Genomic DNA, 24,627 nt, shown 5'->3' with positions numbered 1-24,627 from the left:
GTTACCAACTTGGATGGGCCAGATTCATGGAGGACAAGGCTATTGATAACTACTAGGCATCATGGCTGTTTTGCGCCTCCACACTTGGAGGCAGCAATGATTCTGAACACCAGTTGCTGGAAACCACAAGAAGGGAGAGTCAGTGTGACATGCCAGCCCAATCTCTGGGCGGTGAGAGACACCAGGAGTTTCTGCGCCTGCCCAGGAGTTAGTTTCCTTGGAGTGAAGGTCAGTGGAGACTGTGGTGTCTTTAGGATATTTGGATTTATTGACACATAGATACCTCCTGAGCGTAGGATGAAGGAGCTCACAGCGTTGACACAGTGTCAATGGGCTTCTTCATTAGTTGCAGTTTTGGACCCAGCACAGAGCAAGCGGGATGTCAGGTGTTGGCTGGATGAAGAGGAGGGGTGGGAGGCACCAGCCAAGGAAGAAGAAGGATGAAGGTGGGGCACAGAAGGGTTGGAGGCTGAAGAAGCAAAATGACCTTAACAGATTAGAGAACTGGGCCAGAGCAAACAAGATGAATTTTAACTGGGAGAAATGTAAAGTACTACACTTGGGCAAAAAAAATGAAAGGCACAAATACAGGATGGGAGACACCTGGCTTGAGAGCAGTACATGTGAAAAGGATCTAGGAGTCTTGGTAGACCACAAACTTGACATGAGTCAACAGTGTGATGCAGCAGCTAAAAAAGCCAATGCAATTCTGGGCTGCATCAATAGGAGTATAGCGTCTAGATCAAGGGAAGTAATAGTACCACTGTATTCCGCTCTGGTCAGACCTCACCTGGAATACTGTGACCAGTTCTGGGCACCACAGTTCAAGAAGGATACTGACAAGCTGGAATGTGTCCAGAAGAGGGCAACCAAAATGGTCAAAATGGTGTTTCCTGCTTGGCAGGGGGTTGGACTGGATGGCCCTTGTGGTCTCTTCCAACTCTATGATTCTATGATTCTATGATTCTAAGCAACCGGCTTGAGCGAGAGAGAAGAGCTGGAGCAGAAAGCAATGCAGACTCAGGACATGAAGCAGAGAAGGAGGGGGCCACTCGTCTCCAAGGTCACAGAGATCCTTGCATGTAGCAGAACGGTGGGCACGGTTAGCCGACTTAGTTTAAGGCTGCTTGGGAGACATCTGGCTGGGGAGAAGGCAGAGAGCTTCAGTCCTGGCAACTGTGTCATGGGGACCATTCCTTGCTGCTTGGCGGGCTGTTTTCTTGAAGGGAGAGCTAACCGTTCTGCTTGTCTACATCTTGAATGCTGACCTGCATCTAAACCAGCCCTGAAAGCAGGGTACAGTCCTCTGGGAATTGAAAGGAACTCAGGGCATCATCCAGGCTGATCCCGCCCCTCAAGATCATTACAGGCACACACACACACACACACACACACACACACACACAATATGTCAGGCCCTGGAAAGGTGGGCATTTCCCCCCAACATCCTCACTGGCCAGCCTATCAGTTCTGGTGGGCCTGCGAGCGAGAGACTCCCTGCCCCTCCTCTAGGATTTCAAATCAATATAAGACAGAATGTGAGCAATGTTCATGGATCCTAAAGTAACTTTGCTCAGGGTGTGGGGGGGGGGGGCTTGCCAACATCCTTCTTTCCTTTAGCACAACACAGCTGCTCATAACTCACAGCAAGACCCAAATGTTGAAGTGTAGTGTGAATACAGGTCTTATTGGATGTCCACGGCATGATGGATGGGCGACGGACACGGCTGTGTTGCGACCGTCTCGCCAGGTTGCCGCTGGGCCGTTCCACACAGTGGTGTATTTCTTCTCCAGCAGAAAGTAACCAATGCATTATTGTTAGTTGTGATGGATTCATTTGGAAGAGGGATTGGAGGTATCAGAAGCATTCGTCAGACAGTCGGACCTGAAAGCTCTCCATAACTTCCTCGGGCAGTGATGGATGGGCGATGATGGATGGAGAAAGAGGGAAAGGGCTGAGAGGAAGAAAGCCTTGAGGTAGAACCAATCTCCTTGGGTGTCCTCTTAGTCATCAACGCCGTCTAGAGTGCAGGACTTGATCACAATCGCACAGCAAACTCCAAGTGCATGTGAAGGTCATTGAGAGTTACTCATTGCTGTTTGGACTTGCAGGGATCGCTAAGAGATATTTAGAAACATTCCCATAATGTCCAACAATTCACACACACACACACATATCAAATCCCAAGTAGTGTTGAGACACTGCATGAGTGGAATGACTTCTGCTTCTGCAGTGGGACTTCCATCTCTCCCCACGTGCCCCCAAATCCTGTATGACTCCCCAAGTGGATTTAAAATCACAGAATCATAGAATTGTTGAGTTGGAAGGGACCCCAAGGGCCATCCAGCCCAACCCCCTGAAATGCAGGAATCTCATGGCAAGATTCCCTGACAGATGGCAAACTTTAAAAAAAAAAAAAACCTCCAATGAAGGAGAGTCCACCACCTTCCGATGGCTCCTTTCCACTGTTGAACAGCTCTTACTGTCAGAAAGTTCTTCCTAATGTTTAGTTGGACTCTCCTTTCTTGTCATCTGAATCCAGTGGTTCAGGTCCTACTCTCCGGAGTAGCAGAAAGCAAGCTTGCTCCACCTTCCATGTCACAACCCTGCATATACAGTATATGAAGATGGCTTTTCCATTGTCTCTCAGTCTCTTCTCCTCCCAACTCCCGTTCCTCTACAATTCTATGATGGTGTGATGGGGCAGCAGCCCTCTCTTGACTTCTGAGTGTTTTAATGTATTTTTTTCTCCCCCTTGTTTTTAATATATGGCTGTTTGTTTTCTGGAAGTTGTTTTGTAAGCCTCTTGGAATTGACTTGGCAAAAAAAAAACTACAATATCTCATTATTCCACATGTGCCCACTCGACCGCTTCAATTGGCAGAATTGCCACAGCTGCAGGTGCCACGTGGTACCAGTTCCGCATTAGCGAGAAGCTGATTTAGTGCAACAGCATCTACTCTTTGGAACTCCCTGCCTATTGAGATCAAGCAGGCACCTTCACAGTGCTTTTTTCGGCGCATTCCTTTTTAGACAAGCCTGCCCAGATTTTCTTGTTTTATCTTTTGGTAAACCGCTTTTGTTTACATTCAAACAGTATATGAATTTTGTGAATTAAATAAACAAGTGATGATGACGATGACAACAACAACATTCTGACTTTCAAGCAGCTTCTCCCATCCTTTCCTCCTCTTCAACTGTTGTTGTTCAGTAATTTAGTCATGTCCGACTCTTCGTGACCCCATAGACCAGAGCACACCAGGCACTCCTGTCTTCCACTGCCTCCCGCAGTTTGGTCAGACTCATGTTGGTCACTTCAAGAAGACTGTCCAACCATCTCATCCTCTGTCGTCCCCTTCTCCTTGTGCCCTCCATCTTTCCCAACATTAGGGGCTTTTCCAGGGAGTCTTCTCTTTTCACGAGGTGGTCAAAGTATTGGAGCCTCAACTTCAGGATCTGTCCTTCCAGGGAGCACTCAGGGCTGATTTCCTTCAGAATGGAGAGGTTTGATCTTTTTGCAGTCCATGGGACTCTCAAGAGTCTCCTCCAGCACCAGAATTCAAAAGCATCCATTCTTCGGCAATCAGCCTTCTTTATGCCTCTTCAACTAGGTAAAGGTAAAAGGAGGGAACGCGGGTGGCGCTGTAGTCTAAACCACTGAGCCTCTTGGGCTTGCAGATCGGAAGGTCGGCGGTTCGAATCTGCTCGACGGAGTGAGCTCCCGTTGCTCTGTCCCAGCTCCTGCCAACCTAACATTTTGAAAGTACGCCACTGCAAGTAGATAAATAGGTACCACTGCGGCAGGAAGGTAAATGGTGTTTCCTTGTGCTCTGGTTTCCGTCACGGTGTCCCGTTGCGCCAGAAGCGGCTTAGTCATGCTTGCCACATGACCCGGAAAAACTGTCTGTGGACAAACGCCAGCTCCCTTGGCCTGAAAGCGAGATGAGTTCCACATCCCATAGTCGCCTTAACCACCCAGGGGTCCTTTACCTTTACCTTACCTTCAAGTAGGGTAACCTCACCAAAAGCTAGGGCACAGGCTGATTGCCACAATACATCCATCAGGATTCCTGTTCTGAGTCATTTCTTTAAGCATCTAGGGAAGTTGGTTTTTTCTCTGCTCCCCCTTTTCATCGTACAGAGTGAGTCACAGTTGGAAACTGTGTTAAGCTCTTTGAGCAAGGAAGTGGCAGGTCAGGGTGGCCTCTTCTCCTTTTGACTGACCTTTTTATCTACAAAATGCACTTACTAATTGAATGTCACACTCTCATGAGACCGAGGGGAGCCTGTTCTTCCCGGTGCTTTTTCTCCCTTCCCTGGATGAGCCTGACGGGGAAGGAGAGTGCCAACCTTCTCTTCATTTCGAAAGCAACCGCTGGAGTATTTTGTTACCTTTAAATAAATGTGCCCGTTGCAATCACGACAAGAGTAAATTCCTAGGCTGTAATTAGTGGCCCGGCCGAGACTTTTTAAAAACGGCAAGCCTTATTCAGAGCAACCATTTCTATAACTTTTTTAACACCTTTCAATATTATTGTGCCTGCAAAACCAATACCTGTTTTAATGGAAAAGCAAATTATTATTATTTTTCGCTTCTTTTTATCTTCTTCTTGTGGGATAGGTTTTAATTGGTAGGAGAGGGTGTATTAATGGCAATTTATCCCTTCAGGTGCCCACATGTGTGGGTTGAACATACACTGAGAGGAGTTTAAAGTCTGATCCTTAGCGGAAAAATGGAAAGCATATAGGAACAGGTTGCAAATTAAGTCCAGCTGAGAAGCAAGCTGGCTCCCCCTTTTCTTTCCCTGCTTAACAAAGGTTCAGACAAGAGTCTGAGTAGTAGTTTAAAATATGATTTATTTACTCATAGTCTTGCATTTGTTCTCAGCAGCAACAGCAGTGAAATAAACGAAGGCAAAATCTTTACTGCATAAACAGGCCTGTGCTTGAGATGGAGCAGTGGGATTCCATGTCTGCCCCCATCGCTGGTCAAAGAGGAAGAGAGGGGAAAGGAGCAGGAAATGCTTCTTTGAGTCTTCCCGCTCAAGAGAGGAAGGGAAATGACATCACACAGAGCCCTCTCTACCAATTACATTTCTATGGTCTGAGTCTCTGCCCATCAGCAATACAGCTCTGTGGTCTTAACCCCTTCTTATGCTAAATGGCAAGAATGTGCCTTGTTAGATTTTCCTGCTGGTTTCCCACACTTCTGGTGCTGTGAGCAGCAGACATTGAGGGAGATGGACTGCACAGTGGTTGGTCTACTGGGAGGGGGACTTTCCCCCTCTTTGTCCTGCTTCATGTGAAATTCTCAAAAGCCCAGATAATTTCTTTACGATGGCATCTTTCATGGGTATTACGTTCTGGGGATGGTGCGGATATGCAAAAATGCATATATTCAAATGGCCTCCTTGGAACTGCCCCCATTCGTGCATCCATGCCTTCTGGAGCTGGTCACCAACCAGGCCTGGAAGGGGTTAATTAGCTAACCTGTATATATTTACCTGAATGTATTGTTAGTCCAGAAGTATAAAAGAATTTTTTAAGCTTTGCCTTATGAAACCTCTCTGTAAAGCTGTGAACTTTGATCTGCATTGTACTTCTTTCTGGCAAGCTATGACTAAGAGTCTGGAGATAACACAGAGAGTAACTGTCCTTGCACAGAGAGGAACTGACTGTGTAGGTCAGAGATAGGATGGCCTTGCTGGAGTGCGCATGAACCAACTCAGGGCTAAATGTCCTTTTGCCTTATATGTACAACAGGAAATGTACAACAGGAAATGTTCCTTATATGGACAAGAGGAAGATTTCTGGGGTGGGAAGAGAGCCAGAGAACTGTCTATAAGAACTGTCTGAAAATTGACTAGTTTTGTACTTGCTTGGATGTCTGAACACCGCAGTACCTCTGCATGCAGAAAATAAATCTTTCTCTCTCTGAAGCCAGCAGCCTCAGGTGTCTTTTCTGCTTCCATGTTTTCTCACCGGGCACAACCATGGGAACCCGTAGGGGCAAATAAGGCTCCAGGCCTTACACCCCCCCCCCAAAAAAAACCCTAAAAGCTATCTGCTTTGCTTATTGGGCCAGGCTCTGCGAAGCTCTCACGAGATCTCACAGGGCCATCCAACTACCCACGACATCTCACTTGACCATCCCTAGCCTAGCAAGCAAGGCAGAGAGATTAAAAACCTTTTGCATGGACTCCACCTGGTGCAAAAGAGTTTCCCTCCTGCATTTAATTTGCACGGTTTCAACCATATGATATATATAAAAGAATGCTGTAAGCCCTGACAGACAGAGCAATCCTATGCTTGCATCGTATGCAGAGAACTTCCAAGTACTAATCATCCCTTTTTTGCCCCCCCTCTCTCTTTCCTCCGTTTTCTCTCTCCCACCCCTTTGCCCCCATTTGAAGTTCCACCCAACCTGACTGTCCCGCAAGAAAAGTCGCCCTTGGTGACCAGGGAAGGAGACACGGTTGAGCTGCAGTGCCAGGTGACCGGGAAGCCCAAGCCAATCATCCTCTGGTCCAGGGCCGACAAGGAGGTCCCCATGCCCGATGGATCTATGCAGATGGAGAGCTACGACGGGATCCTGCGGATCGTCAACGTCTCGAGGGAGATGACGGGGACTTACAGGTGTCAGACCAGCCAGTACAATGGATTTAACGTCAAGCCAAGGGAAGCCCTGGTGCAGCTCATTGTGCAGTGTAAGTCCACACCCTCCCCTGCCGCCCCCCCCCCCCCGTTTTGAAGAAATGAGTCTAGATTGCATTTCTGGGCCAGGTCTTGTCTCTGGAACGATCCGCTGTCGGTTCTAAGTGCCCGAGGATTTCCTGAGCTCCACAGAGTCTTGGGGGTAGGTTTGGGAATCTGCTTCATGATACTGTTTTGTGTGTGAGTTTTGTGGCTTTCTTGTCAGGGGTTCAGCTCTACCCAACAATCAGTATTGTTGCATGCACCCCAATCTCCCAGCGGAGAGGGACTCGGGGGGTTCCCTGGGTTCTGTTTCCTTGGAGTGAAGATCATCAGCAACTGCAATGTCTTTAGGATGTTTGGTTTTATTTACACATATATGCAACCTGAGCATAGGATCGAGGGCAGCACAGCATTAATCCCCAAAACAGATCTTGCTTCTCCATAAGTCAATTTTGGGTCCAGCACAGAGCAAGCAAGTCTGTGTCTCCAGCTTCCAGCCTTCTTCCAGTTCAGCTCATACACACACCTCTCTGGCTCTTGTTCTCCTACCTAGCAGACAGGTGAGGCGGGTGGGGGAAAGGCCCACCCATTAGCCTGTAAGGCACTGTCAGTTGTAGCTCTTGCAACCTGAACCATCCTTTGGGGATGCTGATGAAGACACTCGAGTGGCCAGCTAAGGCCATTGTCTTGCAAAGAAACATGTCTGGTAATTTGGTAGGAGTTGAACCCTTTATTTAGATCCTAAGCCTCACTGGGTACGGGACCCCAAGAATTGGAAGTAAGTCGGGGCACCCTTCAAACTGACCCCACAAACTCACAACTGTATTGTGTAGTTGGCCCAAGACAAGCCAAAAGAGGTGGCTTTGGGTATCTTGGAGAGCGGAAGGTGATGCTAACCTTTGACAAGGCGATGGGTGTTCTTAACCCTTGTATGATTGGGGAAAGCTCTTTAGTAATGAAATATTGAGTTCAAAACATACCCCTCTCCCAAGTCACAGTGTGTTGTTGTTGTTGTTGTTGTTGTTGTTTGCGCAGCAAGGCGGAGTCCCCCGAACCCTGGGCAGCCCCTGAGGGAAATAACAACACGTGACAACGTTCTATGGGATTAAATTGGACACAACTTTATTAATATTCAGATGTAGGGAGACCTTGGCTCAGGCATTGGGTGTTTATCCTTCCCAGCCCCCCAGCCGGGGTTCTGGGTAATTTCAGGGTTATCCAGCATAAGTGGGGAGTGGGCTAGCTCTGGAGAACATATGTCCAAGCAGATAGCCCGCCCCCCTGTTCGCCGCCGCTGGGGGGGGAGGGCAGTGACGACCTCTGGGCATATGGTCAATGCCTCCCCCTGAGACCCCTTTAACGGGAACCCTGTTATCGATGCCACAATGGGGGTGGGGGTCACTGCCCTGCAACCCCCCCCCCAATTTTGTAGATGACTAAAGGATTCCGCCCAAGGCCTGTAACCGCCAAAGTTGTGACGAATTGCTACGGGAAAGGCGAAACCTGCCAATGCAGGGAAAGTCCTTTCCGGCCCTTCAACAGCGACCTTGTCATAGCAGCACCTGCGAGGCTGTGTGCCTGTGGAAAAAGAAGGTGGTTAACCTGCAAAGTAAACGTCAATTGAGGGAGTGGAGGGGGGGGAGCTCTGAATCCAACGGCCGCTTCCCAGGTATGACTCAAGTTCAATTGTGTGTACTGTATAATCCCTCCTTCCACCTGGCCAATCCCCCTGGCAACACCTCCCCAGCCGGGATTTGGCGGCTTCTGGAGTAGGTGGAGTCCACAGGTATCCCAAGCTGGGAAGGCTGTGCCAAACCCAACTTCCAGGGGCTGCACCGTGATACAAGGGGGCTACTCACGATCACGCAAAACGCGCACCCCATTTGATGTGGGGGAACGCTCATTAAAAGATACATTGCATTGCAGGAGATTGCACTAGATGACCGTTTGGGTCTCTTCCAACTCTACAGTTTTGTGGTTTCATGATACTGAATCCAGTTTAGTGTAATAAAATTCTAGAGATGTCGCCTTCTTAATCTGTTGTGCCTTCCACAGCTTTATAGTGACAACTTTTGTGGATTGGATCCTTTGTTGCTTAGCTTAAGATAGGTTCGTTCCACAAGGCAGGATAAATCGAGGTGTGTTTTTTTCTCCTTCTCCAGAAGCTTTAGCTCATAGAATCATTGAGTTGGAAGGGACCCCGAGAATCATCTAGTCCAACCCGCTGCAGTACAGGATTATGCAGCTGCCCCTTACGGGGATCAAACTTGCAACCTTGACATTGTCAGTGCGATCCTCTAACCAGCTGAGCTATTTGCCTCCAACAAATGTTATTGAGGGAGGATATCTGCTGCTTGCAGGGGTTTGGGTGATGGTCTCTACAGAGTCTGGCTCAGCGGGGAGGGGGGGTCTTTGACTGCTGATCACTCTTCATGTCTAAACTGAAGGAATTGGAAGTTTCAATGGCTCCTTTAAAGGCCTGACCCCATTTTTTTAATATTGCATTTTTAGGGATAATATGTTTAGGTTCTTGGTAAAATGCCTTCATATAGAATCCAAGGCACCTGCTTTTAGTGTGGCAATCAGAAAAAAAACCATCAAAGTAAAGATTATGAAATCTGGTTGCTATTATGTGAAAGAATGTGGAGGTGTTACATGGTTTTTTCTCTCTCTCAGTGAAGAGGTGTGTTTGCATGACTGAGTTCAGGGTTATTTCTGAAGGCAGCTGAGGATCCTGCAAACACCTTATTAAGGCACTCCACTTCTTTTTTGGGAAGCAATTATGTAAGATTCCGCCTGCGATGACTCTGTGGTAGGCTATGAATAGAATGCAGTATCTTATCTTAGAATGCCATAATTGGTTTCTTGTAAAATGTGTGAGTGTATATAAGATGAGAGGGTGTTTTCCCCGCCAAATGCAAAGACAGAAGTTGCAGTCTCTGGCTTTGCCAAGACTTCTGTGCATGCACATATTTCTGAAGATTTACATTTGCAACATTATTATTATTATTATTATTATTATTATTATTAATTTTGCAAGTCACCATTGTGCAGCAGCTACATTGTGCCTGAAGATCACAGCACAAACAAAAAAATCACAGTGCTTTGGTTTTTGCAGTCTCACCTATATACATTCGGGGAGAGTTGCTGTTTCTCCATTTCCCATGTGTTCAAGTGGCTATCAGAAACCTGTTAAGAAGCAAAGATTGCTACTCCAAATTTTAATTTTGGATTTTAAAACATAAGAACATAACATGAGAAGAGCCTGCAGAATCAGGCCATTGGCCCATCTAGTCCACCAACCTGTTTTCTCAGTGGCCAAGCAGATGTCTGGGGGGAACCAGCGAGCTGGATCCAAGCACGAGAGCAAATGTCTCCTTCACTGGCTCATAGTATCTCATGTACTACACTTGGGCAAAAAAAATGAAAGGCACAAATACAGGATGGGTGACACCTGGCTTGAGAGCAGTACATGTGAAAAGGATCTAGGAGTCTTGGTAGACCATAAACTTGACATGAGTCAACAGTGTGATGCAGCAGCTAAAAAAGCCAATGCAATTATGGGCTGCATCAATAGGAGTATAGCATCTAGATCAAGGGAGGTAATAGTACCACTATATTCTGCTCTGGTCAGACCTCACCTGGAATACTGTGTCCAGTTCTGGGCACCACAGTTCAAGAAGGATACTGACAAGCTGGAACGTGTCCAGAGGAGGGCAACCAAAATGGTCAAAGGCCTGGAAACGATGCCTTATGAGGAACGGCTTAGGGAGCTGGGTATGTTTAGCCTGGAGTAGACGGGCCCTTGGCTTGACCCAGCAAGGCTCTTACTGTGTTCTTATGAGGGAAGCTTCTTCCTTAAACACATTCAACACAATCTCCTGGGATTGTTCTCCCGCCCAAGACCCACTGAAATTAATGGGGCGTGGGCAAAACCAGGGTAGGGCTGTTGCACAGACTCCATTCATTCTTGTGGGGTGAGTGGGTGTGCAGAAGAGCTTTCCGGTGGATTGTGCCCATTGTCCTGGATAGGCTTAAACACAAACAAACAGAGAGAGATCAAAGTGTGAGATGCAACAGTGAGGAAACTGCTCGGGCACCTGGAGCGGCAAACATGACGTGCACCCAGGGGCGCACCGATTTTCCCAGGGTGCCAGCACTGCCCGCTGATCGTGCAAATTCGCCTAGCGTACTTGCGCGATCAGCTGGCAGATTTTCGCAACAACGATTGCGCCAATCACGAAAATCCACCCGTGGGGAGGCAGGAGTGCCGCCACGCCGATCTGCCTGGGGAGATTTTGTCAACCCCCGCCCCCAAGGCATGACACCCGGGGCAGACCGCACCCCCTTGCAGCGCCCCTGCTCTGGAGTTTCAGCCTGTCTCTGGGCATATCTACACTATCCTTTCCATATCCAAGCGCCCTTTTTGCCCCAGAGCTTTCCCCACGATAATGTGATCTTTAAAGCTAAATTGGAGCAAACAGCAACCCACAGAAAACCCAAACTGCCATTTGTTGCACTTCAGCTTCAAAGAGTGGGTTTTCACCAGGGGGGGGGGGAGCGCTCAGACCTTTAAAGTTCAGACCTGTGCTTGGAAAGAGCGGGGCAAAAGAGAAGTGTGCCTGAGCTCCCTGTTCCCCCCTCTTCACTCCTCGCATCCATGCTGATGAGCGCAAAACCATCAATGCGGCCTGGAGCCGTGTCCAAAAGCAATTTCAGCCATCCGCTTTTACCACCCTCTGGGACGACACCTAGCGCATAAAAATGCCACAAGGCACAATATAATCAGATGTTTACATCATGTACCTTATCAAGCCACAATATCCAAAAGGACAAGAGGTAAGTTATTGCCGGGGTTTCCGTCCAGAGTTTATATGCAATCATTTCACGTTGGTGCTGCATAGAAAATATTGTTTATAGCATCCGCGGCTTGGGGGAAGGATCGGCCTCAGAGTGCTTATGAGGCCTTCTGAGAAAACCCAGCCTGCTTTGAGGCTGCATGCCTTCCCAAACTGAGAGCAGCCTGACGGAAGAGACTTTTGGAGAGAATTAGGGCAACACCAGGGATGGTTCTAGCTTGTCCAATGAACATCCAATGAAGTTTGGAAGATTCAGGGCAGATAAAAGGAAGTCATTCATTCTGCAGCACGGACTGTTGTTGTTGTTTAGTTGTTTAGTCATGTCCAACTCTTCGTGATATCAAATCCAAACTCTTCTTCTTCTTCTGACTCTTCGTGACCCCATGGACCCGAGCACGCCAGACACTCCTGTCTTCCACTGCCTCCCGCAGTTTGGTCAGACTCATGTTGGTAGCTTCGAAAACACTGTCCCACCATCTCATCCTCTGTCGTCCCCTTCTCCTTGTGCCCTCCATCTTTCCCAACATCAGGGTCTTTTCCAGGGAGTCTTTTCTTCTCATGAGGTGGCCAAAGTACTGGAGCCTCAACTTCAGGATCTGTCCTTCCAGTGAGCACTCAGGGCTGATTTCTTTAAGGATGGATAAGTTTGATCTTTTTGCAGTCCATGGGACTCTCAAGAGTCTCCTCCAGCACCATAATTCAAAAGCCTCAATTCTTTGGTGATCAGCCTTCTTTATGGTCCAGCACAAACTATGGAACTCAATCCCACAGGGGGCAGTGATGGCCACATGCTCAGATCCTGCTTGCTGGTTCCCAACAGGCATCTGGTTGGCCATTGTGGGAGCAGGATGCCGGACTAGATGGGCCATGGGCCTGATCCAGCAGCCTCCTCTTATTTTCTTGGGTCCAAGGAAGAGTAGGACCTGCTCAGCTATGAAGCTTGCTAGTTCACTCAAGACCAGTCACACACTCTCAGCCCAGTTCCCTCTGACTTGACCCAAGGGCTCCTGTGCCCCCACATTCAGATATCGGTGGATAAGAACACAAGAAGAGCATCTGCTGGATCAGGCCAATGGTCCACCTAGTCCAGCAACCTGTTCTCACAGTGGCCAACCAGATGCCTCAATGGGAATCATCATGCAGGCAGGGCCCAAGGACAAGAACCCTCTCCCTACCTGTGGTTCCCAGCAACCAATGCTTGGAAGCATGTTGGAAGTGTGGATTTTGGCAAATTTCCTTAAAAAGAACTTTTTGTGTCTAGATTGTTGGCCATCACTGCCTTCTTTAATAGTTTAACTCTATGCTGCATGAGGAAGGACTTCCCCTGGGAAGAAGACCTTTCATCGCCTACAGACAGCCACCCAATCTTAAACAACTCCTCACCCACAATAATACAACAACAGGACTCAACATGGACACTGGTACCAGAGCCTGCAATAAACCCAGATGCCAACTTTGCTGCCAGATACACCTGGACAACACCATTACTGGCCCCAACAACATCAAACATACCATCTCAGTACTATTTAATTGCTCATCTTCTAACATTATGTATGCCATCAAATGCCAACAGTGCCCTTCAGCTCTCTATATTGGACAAACAGGCCAAACCCTATGCCAAAGGATAAATGGACATAAATCTGATATCAGGAATCACAAGACAAAGAAAACAGTAGGAGAACACTTCAATCTCCCAGACTTGCGGTGAATTTTTCCATTGTGCGTGGGCTACACAATGAACTTTTTATGGGACAGCAACAAGTGGCAAGGGGTGGCCTCCCGAAGCCAAGAGGAGTGCAGGAGAGCCTGGGGAAGTGGGAGGGAAGACATCCTGGTACTGTATTGGCAGTGGCGTAGCATGGGGAGCAGGGGGCCGTGGCACCAGGTGCAAATTTCTGAGAGGGGGTGTGTGCAACCAGGCGCCCCCATGACAGGCTCCCTCATTGAGGCCGGAGCCATGGGGAGGCCAGCCACCTTGTGGCCAGCAAAGGGATGCCTGCACATGTCCTGTCCCTGAGCCAGCCGAGAGGGAGGGAGGAGGGAGGAAGTGGAAAGGGTGGAAGCACTCCCGGAGCCCCGTGTGTTGCCCGGAGCGCCTCGCTGCAAGGACAGGAGGGGGATGCGACACAACGGCAATCCTGGCATCATGTTTCTCTGCTCCCAGACTGGAGCTGGTTTGCAAGGATAGGCTCCCTTGATTAGATGCTGGCCGGCGAAGAGTGCAACACTTGCCCTGCCCCGGGACCTGGCAACCCACGATATGCCCCTGTGTGTTAGGAATGGCTAAGGAAATCTGCAGTATGGCCTGTGCTGTGTTGGGAGGGGGGGTTAGGGAGGAATTTTGTTGCTGGAGATGAGGAAGAAAACCATCCATTTTGCATTTTAATGTGAACCTATCTAATTTGCATGCCCCACACGAACAGCAGCTTTTGAGCTTCCCACAAGGACATTTGGTTGCCCACTGAGAGGACAGGATGCTGGGCCAGGTGGGCCATTGGCCTGATCCTGCAGGTGCTCTTCTCATGTTCTTCTGGTCCACTGTGCAAGTGGAACAGCTTCCTCTCGAGCAACAGACCTTCCCTCCCTCTCCTCCACCTGCACCCTTTGTGCACCCACCGTCTCCTTAAAGTTAGGGGTGGGGTGAGGGGAAGAGAGGGAGGGGAATCGTGGAATCATAGAACTGTGGAGTTGACAGGGACCCCCAAGGGCCATCTAGTTCAATCCCCTGCAATGCAGGAATCTCAGCTCAAGCATCCATGGCAGATTCGAAGTTCTGTTGCACTAGGAGAAGTCGCTCCTCTCACGCAGTGGCATAGCTATATCCAACTGACAGAAGACGGCAGTATAGATGTATTGAGCGCTGCTCACCTTCTCTCGCTCTTGGGGTGCCGCGACTTGATGAGCAAACGGCCTTGTTTTGTTAGTGGTAATCGGGATCACAGAGAGCAGCTCCCCAAGGGGGCTACCAAGGAAGGAGCTCTCATCTAAAGCCAATATTGGGATCAGAGCAACTATTGATTAACACCAGCACCTTGGAAGAAGAAGCCTCGCTCTGTGTACAGGAGCGAGGAAGCCCTCCTTCCTGGAGGTATTTGCGAAGTGATGTATAACAATTTAATTAATTGTGCCGACACAGGTTATGACTTCCAAATTGATTGGAGAAGCTTGGAGCTTCACAGCTGAGAAGGTCTGTAGGAACCTCTTTGCTTGGAGGAGAGAAATCTTCATTCCGGATTTCATTTCATTTCTTGGACTCCGGAGTCATAATACCTTCAATCTGCGACAACTCACCCCAGCACCCTTATTTCCCCGTTCTTAAACTTTAAGTAATCAAAATTCAACAAAGCAAAACAATAAACCAGGCAACAGCTTGCTATTATAGATCCATAGCACTTGGTTGGATATTTCATCGGAACATGTAGATCTATGTGGGGATAGCCAGCAGATGGGACGGCCAGTAATTCTGGAGTTCCCGCTCCCACTGCGCCGTGAAAAGGTCCACTGGCTATGATCTGAAGGTTTCTGTTGTGAGTTCTGAAGGTTGCTGGAGCCTCTGAAGGTTTTCTGCAAGTGTCTGGAAGTTCCGAAGATTCCGGAAGTCTCCGGAGAAGAAGATAGACTAAACTAGGTAGTGGCCAAAACGTAGACGGCCAAATGAAAGTTTTTAAATAAAATGAAATAAATGCTAAGAGACTGCAGTCTGGTGAAGAAGCTCTCAACTGCTCTGTGCGGCTGGTTTTGGTTTTGGTTTCTCTTTTGGCTTGCCACACACCGATGTTCTCTCTAGCTTGTCTCGCGCGTTCTCCACACACGCTACAGAGAGCGGAGGCTATTTATTGAAGACTCAAACATCGTCATAACAGTTACACAAACCAATCACAATCTTGTTTCTATGCTAGCTTTTGGGCGGGAAACTAACTACTGGCCGTTATATTGGCCAAATTGGCGCGCTTCGCCCAAACGCGGAGGGATCCATGCAGCAAAACTCCCTGCTGGATCCTTTGCCCTTCTTTCCTAAAGCGGAAGGACACCTAAAGTAAATCCAAACAAACAGGTGCAGTAGCACTTTTGAAAACATATTCCCACAGATCTAAACTCAGACAAGAAGATACGATTATTGTTTTCGTGGAAACAAAGATGGCCAGTAGCAGTGGATGTCGGTACCAAATAAAATCAGACTTGTTGGGTACATGCCGGCCATGAGATTGTTTCTTAATATATGTCAAAAGACTCAAACACATAACAGCGTAGTCTGTTGACGGTGCCTTGCGAAACTCACGTCAAATGAGTCAACTTTTCTCACATTGCAATACATAGAGCCTACCGAAACCAAATGTTAAAGGGAAGATCTGACATATTTCTCCATCCTTGGGCAACAGGTAATTGGCTACAGCCAACAAATATATAAGTCCTGTCCACAGAAGAATGGCAGATTAAGTTGATGGATTACGCTGAAGTGGCAAGAATGACCGGAAGAATCAGAAATCAGGAAGACCGAAATTTTAATAAGGAATGGGGAAAATATATAAGTTACCTTAAAAACCACTGTAAACAATTAAATTATTAGTAGGATTGGAATAACACTCGTTGTTTAATGTTGAATTTTGGTTATAATGGAGATTTAATAGATTTGGATTAATACGTAAGATGCAGGAGGAAAAGGTTAATAGAAGGAAGGGGAGGAGGGAAGTCCAGGAGATTCTTCGGAATTCTCTTTCTGTCTTGGTTGTCTGATAATTGTTTATAAATTTCCAAATCTGAAAGAACTATTTTATAAAGCACACACGGACACAAATATACAATAAGAGTTTTGTAAACCAGTCCTGCGTTGTTATCTTCAGGTGTTGAGAACAGCCTGACCCTGAAATTCACTGGTCTTCCTACAATCTCAGAAATCTCTTGTGAATAGTGAGACTATTTAGATCTCCCTTTGGGGAGGAAGAGGATGGAGAATATCCCTTTTGAAAGTTATGGTCTTTGCGCCCTGGTTTCAGGAAAAATGGCTGCGAAAAGCCTGAGCCGAAGTGGAAAACTACTGGTATAAGATGGAAAACATTGAAATAGAAACTGAAATTTGATACCTATGCCCGTCCTCACCATGTTGGGTTTTGTTTTTGAACTTGTTTTGAACTCTGGACTAACTGATGAACAAAGGATTATTATTTTGAAACTGGAACTGCTCAATCAGAAATTGAAGGTTTTGAGTGGGGATATGAAGAAAAATTTACTTCCCACAGAGGAGACCTTTCAGGTATTCGACACCATGGAAGAGAGCCTTGGCAAAGAGCTGAAGGGGATGATTGAAGAACTGAGAGAGATGGCTTGGCGACTCCCGGAAAAAGAAACGTCCTTCGGCGGTGGCAGCCCTGGGACAGTGAAGAATGTTATATCCAGCCCCCGAGGTGAGAGCTCGGGAGCGAAGGGCAAGAAATTAAGATATTTACAAATAGAAGAAGAATGCAGCATTGAATGGGAGAAGCCGAAAGAAGATGAACAGCGTACCCTGATGTTCGATGCAAGGACTGTTGGGGACTGTGTCTGGTTCTGTGGACGCATAAGAAAAGAGGACAATTTGAGGAGTGGTTCCGGTGTAAGATGGAGAAGGACAATGGATAGAGGGGGGATAGGGTGAAGTGTGTTAAGTGCAGAAAATAAATGGTTTGTTATGGTAATCTGAAATCGGAGGGTTAAGACATTAAGTTTTATTTTATTTTTTTAACAAGAAAAGGGATATTTTGAATTTTTTGTTATTAGCAACAGTTTAAGGGATAGAAGAAGTTAGCTTAGATTTGATATAAGAATAATTTGTTAAGATATAAAGTTTTGTTATTAATTATTATGGATTAAGATGATTGTTTGGATTTGAATTTTCTTTCAATGAATTCAATTTTTAGAGAGATGAAGTTATTAAAGTAGAATTTGAATTTGGAACCGAAGGAGAGAAGGCAGGGGAAGTCAACTGTAAAGATTCGGAACAAGAAATTTTTTATTATGTGTGTAAACAAGAAGAAGAATCGTGGTTATGTTTGTTTTTGTTTTGTATAAATGTGGGTGGGTGATGGTATTCTTTGTTATGAAAAATACCAATAAATTCTTTATATATATAAAAAGAAATCTCTTGTGAAACTTGTCTCCAGCATTTCTGTACAGATGTGCAGCTCCACCACGTTTGGAAGAGCGTGCCAGAATGACGTCTGCAAGTAGATGCAAAAAAGAGGGGGGCCAGGAATTTAGAATGATCCTTGGCAGGGGAGGAGGAGGGTGGGGGCGATGGGAACACCCCACCCCCATTGGCGCGATCCCAGTGGGGTTCCATCACGGCTGCCTGCCCTGCCCGCGCTGGATGCCCCGCCCCCACAGGCTGCACGCCCCGCCCCAGAACGCATTCCCCCGCCCCTACGGGCTGCACGCCCCACCCCCAGTATGCGTGCCTCGCCCCCTGGACGCATGCCAGCTCCACCCCTGGTGCCGGAGAATGAAGCACCACCACTGATCCTTAGAATACCCTGTAGTAGGAGAGTCAGCCAAAGTGGGCTCAGTTGGCGCAGGGAAAGTGTTGTGAGGAGTAATGGAAAAGAAAACCAGAAGTTTCCTCTTTTGGGAAACTCGCAAGCAGGATTTGAGCACAAGGAGACTTTCTCTCCTCCTCTGGCTTCCAGCAACTGGGATTCAGACGTATTTCTGCATCCTATGTTGGAGCCGGAGCTTCGACATTATTCTTCTGGCTGGTAGCTATTAATAGGCTTCTCCTGAATGAACTTATCTAATCAACTTTTATCTATCGAAACAAAATAGAAAATTCTTTTCAGTAGCACCTTAGAGACCAACTGTGTTTGTTCTTGGTATGAGCTTTCGTGTGCATGCACACTTCTTCAGATACCTCTTGCGAAAAAATGCGGTAGTCCAACGAAGTTGATGTTGGAGAATCCATGATTCTATTAAAGGAGCTGGGAGCATGTTGCTGCAGGACTCTGCTCCAGAGGTCTCTTGCTGTGTCACTCTGTAAGGAAACGCAGAGTCCCTCTTTTTCTTCTCCTGCACTGATGTCCTAATAATGTCATTGCCAAATGCTTGATTTCTGCTCCTTTGGTGTATTGGTGTTCCTTTCTTCTCCCCCAGCAGGTGATCTCGCTTAACTATGTTCCTGTTGCTCTTGCTTCTCCTGCACTTTTGACGTTCCCAGGATCGCTCTTTGTCCCACCTCCCTTTTGATCATTTCCGCCCTGCTCCGAGTTATTAAGCTGGACCCTTATTCATCCATCGGTGCTGACCTTCCGACCTGTAGCAGGTCTCACAGCTTGTTTCCGCACAGAGCCTCCTGCTGTGGACCTTTTGATAAAGAAAGCAGCGGTTCCATTAAAGGAGAGACTTTCGTTTGAATTCTCTCTCGCATGCACACGCTTGATAAATTCTCCTGTCCTATATGTCTGTTGGGATTTGAATCGGTAACATAGAGAGTCCTTTGGCTTGGAAACTCTGGGTCGAAAAGTGGAGTCTGAAGCACTGAGCCAAGCTTACGGACCTGTTATTTTAAACACGTAAGAAAAATCTCCTGGGAGCCTGTTGCTGCTGGTGTTTTGCTATATTAAAATGAAGTCAAAATCCCGGACACCATGGCTTTCTTTTACAGTCAATATCTCTGATTAAACGTTTACCACTGCGAGCAGACGCCCCTTCAAGAACTGTTTTAGGCACGTGCAGATTCCTCTGATGCCACAAGTAGCAAGAAGAAAGAACCAAAAGGCTTATGATGAATCAGACCATTGGTCCATCAAGCTCAATACTGGGTTGCTGCAATGCACTCTGTGTGGGGCTTCTCTTTTGCATGATCCAGAAGCTGCAGATAGCGCAGAATGCTGCAGCACGATTGCTGACGAGAGGGAGGCGTGGATCACGGTGTGGATTTGCTAAGTGTGCCTTCCTCTTAGCACGAGAAATCTCTATGTGGGACAAGAAGCTACAGTTAGAACTGGATATGGAACAACTGATTGGTTCAAAATTGGGAAAGGAGTACGACAAGGCTGTATATTGTCTCCCTGCTTATTTAACTTATATGCAGAATTCATCATGCGAAAGGCTGGACTGGATGAATCCCAAACCGGAATTAAGATTGCCAGAAAAAATATCAACAACCTCAGATATGCTGATGATACTACCTTGAAGGCTGATCACCGAAGAATTGATGCTTTTGAATTATGGTGCTGGAGGAGACTCTTGAGAGTCCCATGGACTGCAAGAAGATCAAACCTCTCCATTCTGAAGGAAATCAGCCCTGAGTGCTCACTAGAAGGACAGATCCTGAAGTTAAGGCTCCAGTACTTTGGCCACCTCATGAGAAGAGAAGACTCCCTAGAAAAGACCCTGATGTTGGGAAAGATGGAGGGCACAAGGAGAAGGGGACGACAGAGGATGAGATGGTTGGACAGTGTTCTCGAAGCTACTAACATGAGTTTGGCCAAACTGCAAGAGGCAGTGAAGGATAGGCGTGTTCTCCAACTGGAGCGCTCACAGGCCAGTGTTTCCCAGTTGTCGGTGTTTATACTACATTTTTTTTTAGATTTGCCTTGAGACGGTATTTAAACCTCTTTTGTTGACCACCAGCATTACGCTTTCTACTTTTAAGTTTGGAATAGAGTAGTTGCTTTGGAAGACGACAAGAACCATTGTGACTGGTTGCCATCAATAGCCCTATCCTCCAAGTTGGCCGTTGCCGTTGGTGGCCAACACCGCCTCATGTGGCAGTGAGTTCCAGAGTGCAATAACGTGCTGCATGAAGAAGGGCTTTGTTTTACCTCTCCGAAATTTCCCGACACTCAGCTTTTTGGGAAGCCCAGGAGTTCTAGTGTTTTGAGAGACAGAGAAAATCTTTCATCTTTCCACTTTCTCCAAGCCGTGCATGATCTTATAACCTTCTCTCATGCCGCCGCTTCCCTGGCTTTTCTCTAAACTTACACGTTCCCAACACTGCGATCGTTCTTCGTTGTGGTGCTGGAGGTGATCTTCAGTTATGGGATAGCAGCGTGTGGGGAGGCTAGCTGCCACTCCTGAAAATGACAGCAAACTGACTGGGGGGGTTGGGAGAACTCCCTACTGGCTCCAGAAAGCAACAAAACAAGAAAAATTAAGCAGCTGTCAACACCATGACTCTGTTTACTAAAGCGAGCAGTGAGGGCACCCTGACATTTACGGTGGTTGAAGGCTATCTGTGCCCAACGACCTGTGCAAAGGTGAGGAATTTGCAAGTATTAACAGAAACAGAAACTTGCAAATGCCGAGGATAAGTTTAATAAGGTTGTGGCTGGTGGAAAGGGCTCTTATTCCTAGCTGGTGTGTTTTATTTTATTGTTTTATTTTTTAAAAAAAAGGTGACTCAAGGAGTGTTGCGTAGTTTGGCCCTTCCTGGCTGGCACATCAGTAGAGAATGCAAACTGCTGCTGTTAGAAGCTGAATCTGTTTCTTTACATATCAAAAGCAGTGGTTCCCAAACTTTTGGAGATTACCTCCCTCTTGGCACCGTAAACATCTCCCCCAATGCCACCTACCCTATTAAAAAGCATTTTTTTTCCAGAATAGTGGTTTCCACAACCCTCTAAGGAAGATAATAACACCATTCAATTCAAAACAGCAACAATTCATTGCACACTGATTCCAAAATCAAATTAAAACTATTTAGTGATTTATACACCAAGTAAAAGAATGAGAGTTTTTTTACCCCCTTCTCTTTCCCTAAATCTCTTCTGCCCCCCCCCAACCTTATACTATATAAAGTTTTAATGTATCACATCAAATCTAACTCATCTGCAGAAAGGGCTTTATGATCTGCAAATAGAGACGATGTATGTGCTTTTGTAACCCAAGAAAATCTCTGATAAAAAAAGAAAACAATTTAGTTATTCCGACCAAATTGCTTGATCTAGTGATAGCAGCTTTTCAAAGTGAGAGTCATTTACACCTTGAGTGCCCCATGCCACACACACCTTGCCTCTTGTTGCCCCCCCCCATTTAACCATACTGCCCCCCAAGGGGTAGGAACACCCACTTTGGGAACCACTGACTTAAAGCGTTTCTACACCACTTTTCGGGTAGCACTGTGGTCTAAAACTCTGAGCCTAGGGCTTGCCAATCAAAAGGTCGGCAGTTCGAATCCCTGCGATGGGGTGAACTCCCATTGTTTGGTCCCAGCTCCTGCCCACCTAGCAGTTTGGAAGCACGTCAAAGTGCAAGTAGATAAATAGGTACCGCTCTGGCGGGAAGGTAAACGGTGTTTCCGTGCGCTTCTCTGGTTCGCCAGAAGTGGCTTAGTCATGCTGGCCACATGACCCAAAAGCTGTACGCCGGCTCCCTCGGCCAGTAAAGCGAGATGAGCACCGCAACCCCAGAGTCCACGACTGGACCTAATGGTCAGGGTACCTCCTTTACCCTTAGGGACATGGGTGGCGCTCTGGGTTATACCACAGAGTGTAGGGCTTGCCGATCAGAAGGTCAGCAGTTCAAATCCCCGCGACGGGGTGAGCTCCTGTTGCTCGGCCCCTGCTCCTGCCCACCTAGCAGTTCGAAAGCACATCAAAGTGCAAGTAGATAAATAGGTACCGCTCCGTCGGGAAGGTAAATGGTGTTTCCATACGCTGCTCTGGTTCGCCAGAAGCGGCTTAGTCATGCCGGCCACATGACCCAGAAGCTGTGTGAGGACAAACGCCGGCTCCCTTGGTCTATAGAGCGAGATGAGCGTGCAACCCCAGAGTTGTCCACGACTGTTACATCACTTTTAGGTTTGCAGACTCCTGAAGAATTAATCAAGAATTAATAAAAGCAAGGCAGCAATCATTTAAACAAGCAAGCAAGCAAGCAAGCAAGCAAACAGTTATATGAAATAGATTTGACAGTTTCCTATCGCAGTCTTGCCACGGCAAGATAGTAGTGGCTAAGACCTGTGGTGCCCCAGGGACTATTTTGACTGATTTTGTAGACGCTCTCTGGACCAAACGACTCCACTGCCATGTCAGTTCTGCGCAACGGAAGGATCAGACACCAATTTCTTCTCCTTACTTTTCAAGAAGCATTGTTTCATCAGTAGCATGAATAATAAGAAATGAGAAATTCTATTTAGGAACTGCGTCCCGTGACGCGTCTCACAGTCGTCCGGCCCATTGGCGCTTCCGGGCCGTGACGCTTGATGGTTTCCCTCTTTGATTCGTTTATTTCTTTCCTTTTTGTAATGCTTGCGCGTTCTTCCTCGGTTAATAAGAGGAAAATCGAAAAAGGAAGGAAGCGAAAAAGACTGAGCCGTGTCAGTCTGCAGTCAAGACAGAGGCCGGCTGTTTGTTGAAAGCTAGGTACAGGCAAGAGCTGAAATGTATGACTGCGTTGGAAAGTCAAATCTTGGCTTTCCAGATATTGGATCTGTGCACCCAAACACGCCCCCCCCCCCAAATAAATACTGAAGAATGTGGCAGAACAGATGAGACCTGTTGGATAAGAAAACAAGCAAACAGAAGAAGCGTTCAAACAAAGCAGGAGGTGGCCCCCCCACCCCACACTTGTCGGTGTAGCAAATATTGAAGGCAGGGAATCCTGAGTCCCTGGAGCAGTTGTCTGGCACCATTAGAATCACGGTTCTCTCTCAAGGAGTTGACAACCTGCTGCAAAGAATTCAGAGTAGAGATGAGAACTCCAACGGAGGGCTAAATTGTGACTTTGGTTTAAGAAGCAGAAGCAGTGCCGGATTTACATATAAGCTAAACAAGCTCCAGCTTAGGGCCCCACTCTCTTGGGGGGGAAAAACCTGGATGTACATTTCCAAAATATAAGATAAACAACAAATAAAATAAAACCTACATCCAGCAACAGTGTTTTGTGTTGTGTAGGCTCCTAGGATGTAAGTCATGGGTCCCGCCTGCTAGCCTGCTCCCTAAAATATCCCTGGTTTGCTCCTTTCTATATATAGGGTGCCTACATTCTGCATGGACTGGTGCAAATGGCTTTAGATAGCTATTAGGTCCATAAATTACCATATAACATATAATGAACACAAAAAAACAGCGACAATTTGTTGTTGACAAAGGACAGCTGGACATAGAATCCTAGAATCCTAGAGTTGGAAGAGACCCCAAGGGCCATCCAGTCCAACCCCCTGCCAAGCAGGAAACACTATCAAAGCATTCCTGACAGGTGGCTGTCAAGGGCCCCATTACCTTCAGTAGCTAAGGGCCTCATCAGACTGAAATCCGGCCCTGAGCAGAACAGAGGCACCCAGAATAAGAACGCGAGAAGAGCCAGTAGATGCAGATGCTGGTGGGGATTGAAATTGTGCCCTTCTGCATGCAAGGCAGATGCTCTACCCTGAGCTGCACACGCCTCTCTTTAACTGCCGCATCTCAAGCACTGCAAAAAGTAATCATTTTCTCGTGATTCTTGACAAATCCGCCGGGCTCTGGGGTGCAGACATCTCGGTCCCATAGCTCCCCCCCAGTTGCGCATCCTTCCCTGAAGCTGCGCCCAACAGCCCTCCAAACAAATCTCCAATTTCCCGGCTCCAGCCCGCTAATCCCTCCTCCATGCCCTTTCATACAAGCTCAAACAGCTTTGTTTTGGAAAATTGCTAATTAGCAGCTTATGCCGCCTTAGCCACATTATGCAGGTTGATTGCAGAGCCGATCTCATAAGTTTCTGTCTCGGGGGACTGTGTCGAAGTGGAGGCGAGTCCTTCATGCCTCTTCCTCCGGAGCGCCCCCGGATAGTTTGGTTTCATTAGAGGAGGTAATTAGCGGCTTACGGCTACTCCAAAGGGCCATCTTGATTTTCTTTTTCAATCAAGCACACTCGTTCAAAAGAACACTCTTCCCCTTTCCTGAACATCTAATCAGTCCCCAGTCCAAGGCTGATAGCTTTGCTTTCTGCTTCTAGGTCAAAATATGCATCTCGTTAGCAGGAACCCAAACTTTCGTATCAAGTGCACATTGATTCCTCTAAATGATCCAGCGACGTGTGAATTTGGCAGGGGTGGGGTGGACAAAGGAAGACAGCATTTCTACTCTGAAACGATGGCAAAGTTTTCCAACCAATTGGGGGGGG

At 47.2% G+C, this 24,627-nt stretch overlaps 1 protein-coding gene across 1 annotated transcript in view; it reads left to right on the top strand.

Moving 5' to 3' along the window:
* The window catches only part of MDGA2 (MAM domain containing glycosylphosphatidylinositol anchor 2), a 377,896-nt gene that overhangs the window by 266,438 nt on the left and 86,831 nt on the right, over positions 1-24,627 (top strand). Inside the window, exon 8 of the mRNA XM_033158260.1 lies at positions 6,415-6,708. Coding sequence (XP_033014151.1) covers positions 6,415-6,708 — 294 coding nt within the window. The remainder of the gene's footprint in view (positions 1-6,414; positions 6,709-24,627) is intronic.

Source organism: Lacerta agilis, chromosome 1 (assembly GCF_009819535.1).
Source record: "Lacerta agilis isolate rLacAgi1 chromosome 1, rLacAgi1.pri, whole genome shotgun sequence".
In the NCBI taxonomy this organism is placed as follows: Eukaryota; Metazoa; Chordata; class Lepidosauria; order Squamata; family Lacertidae; genus Lacerta; species Lacerta agilis.
The sequence above is the reverse complement of the archived record's forward strand: the minus strand, read 5'-3'. Positions and strand labels throughout refer to the sequence as shown.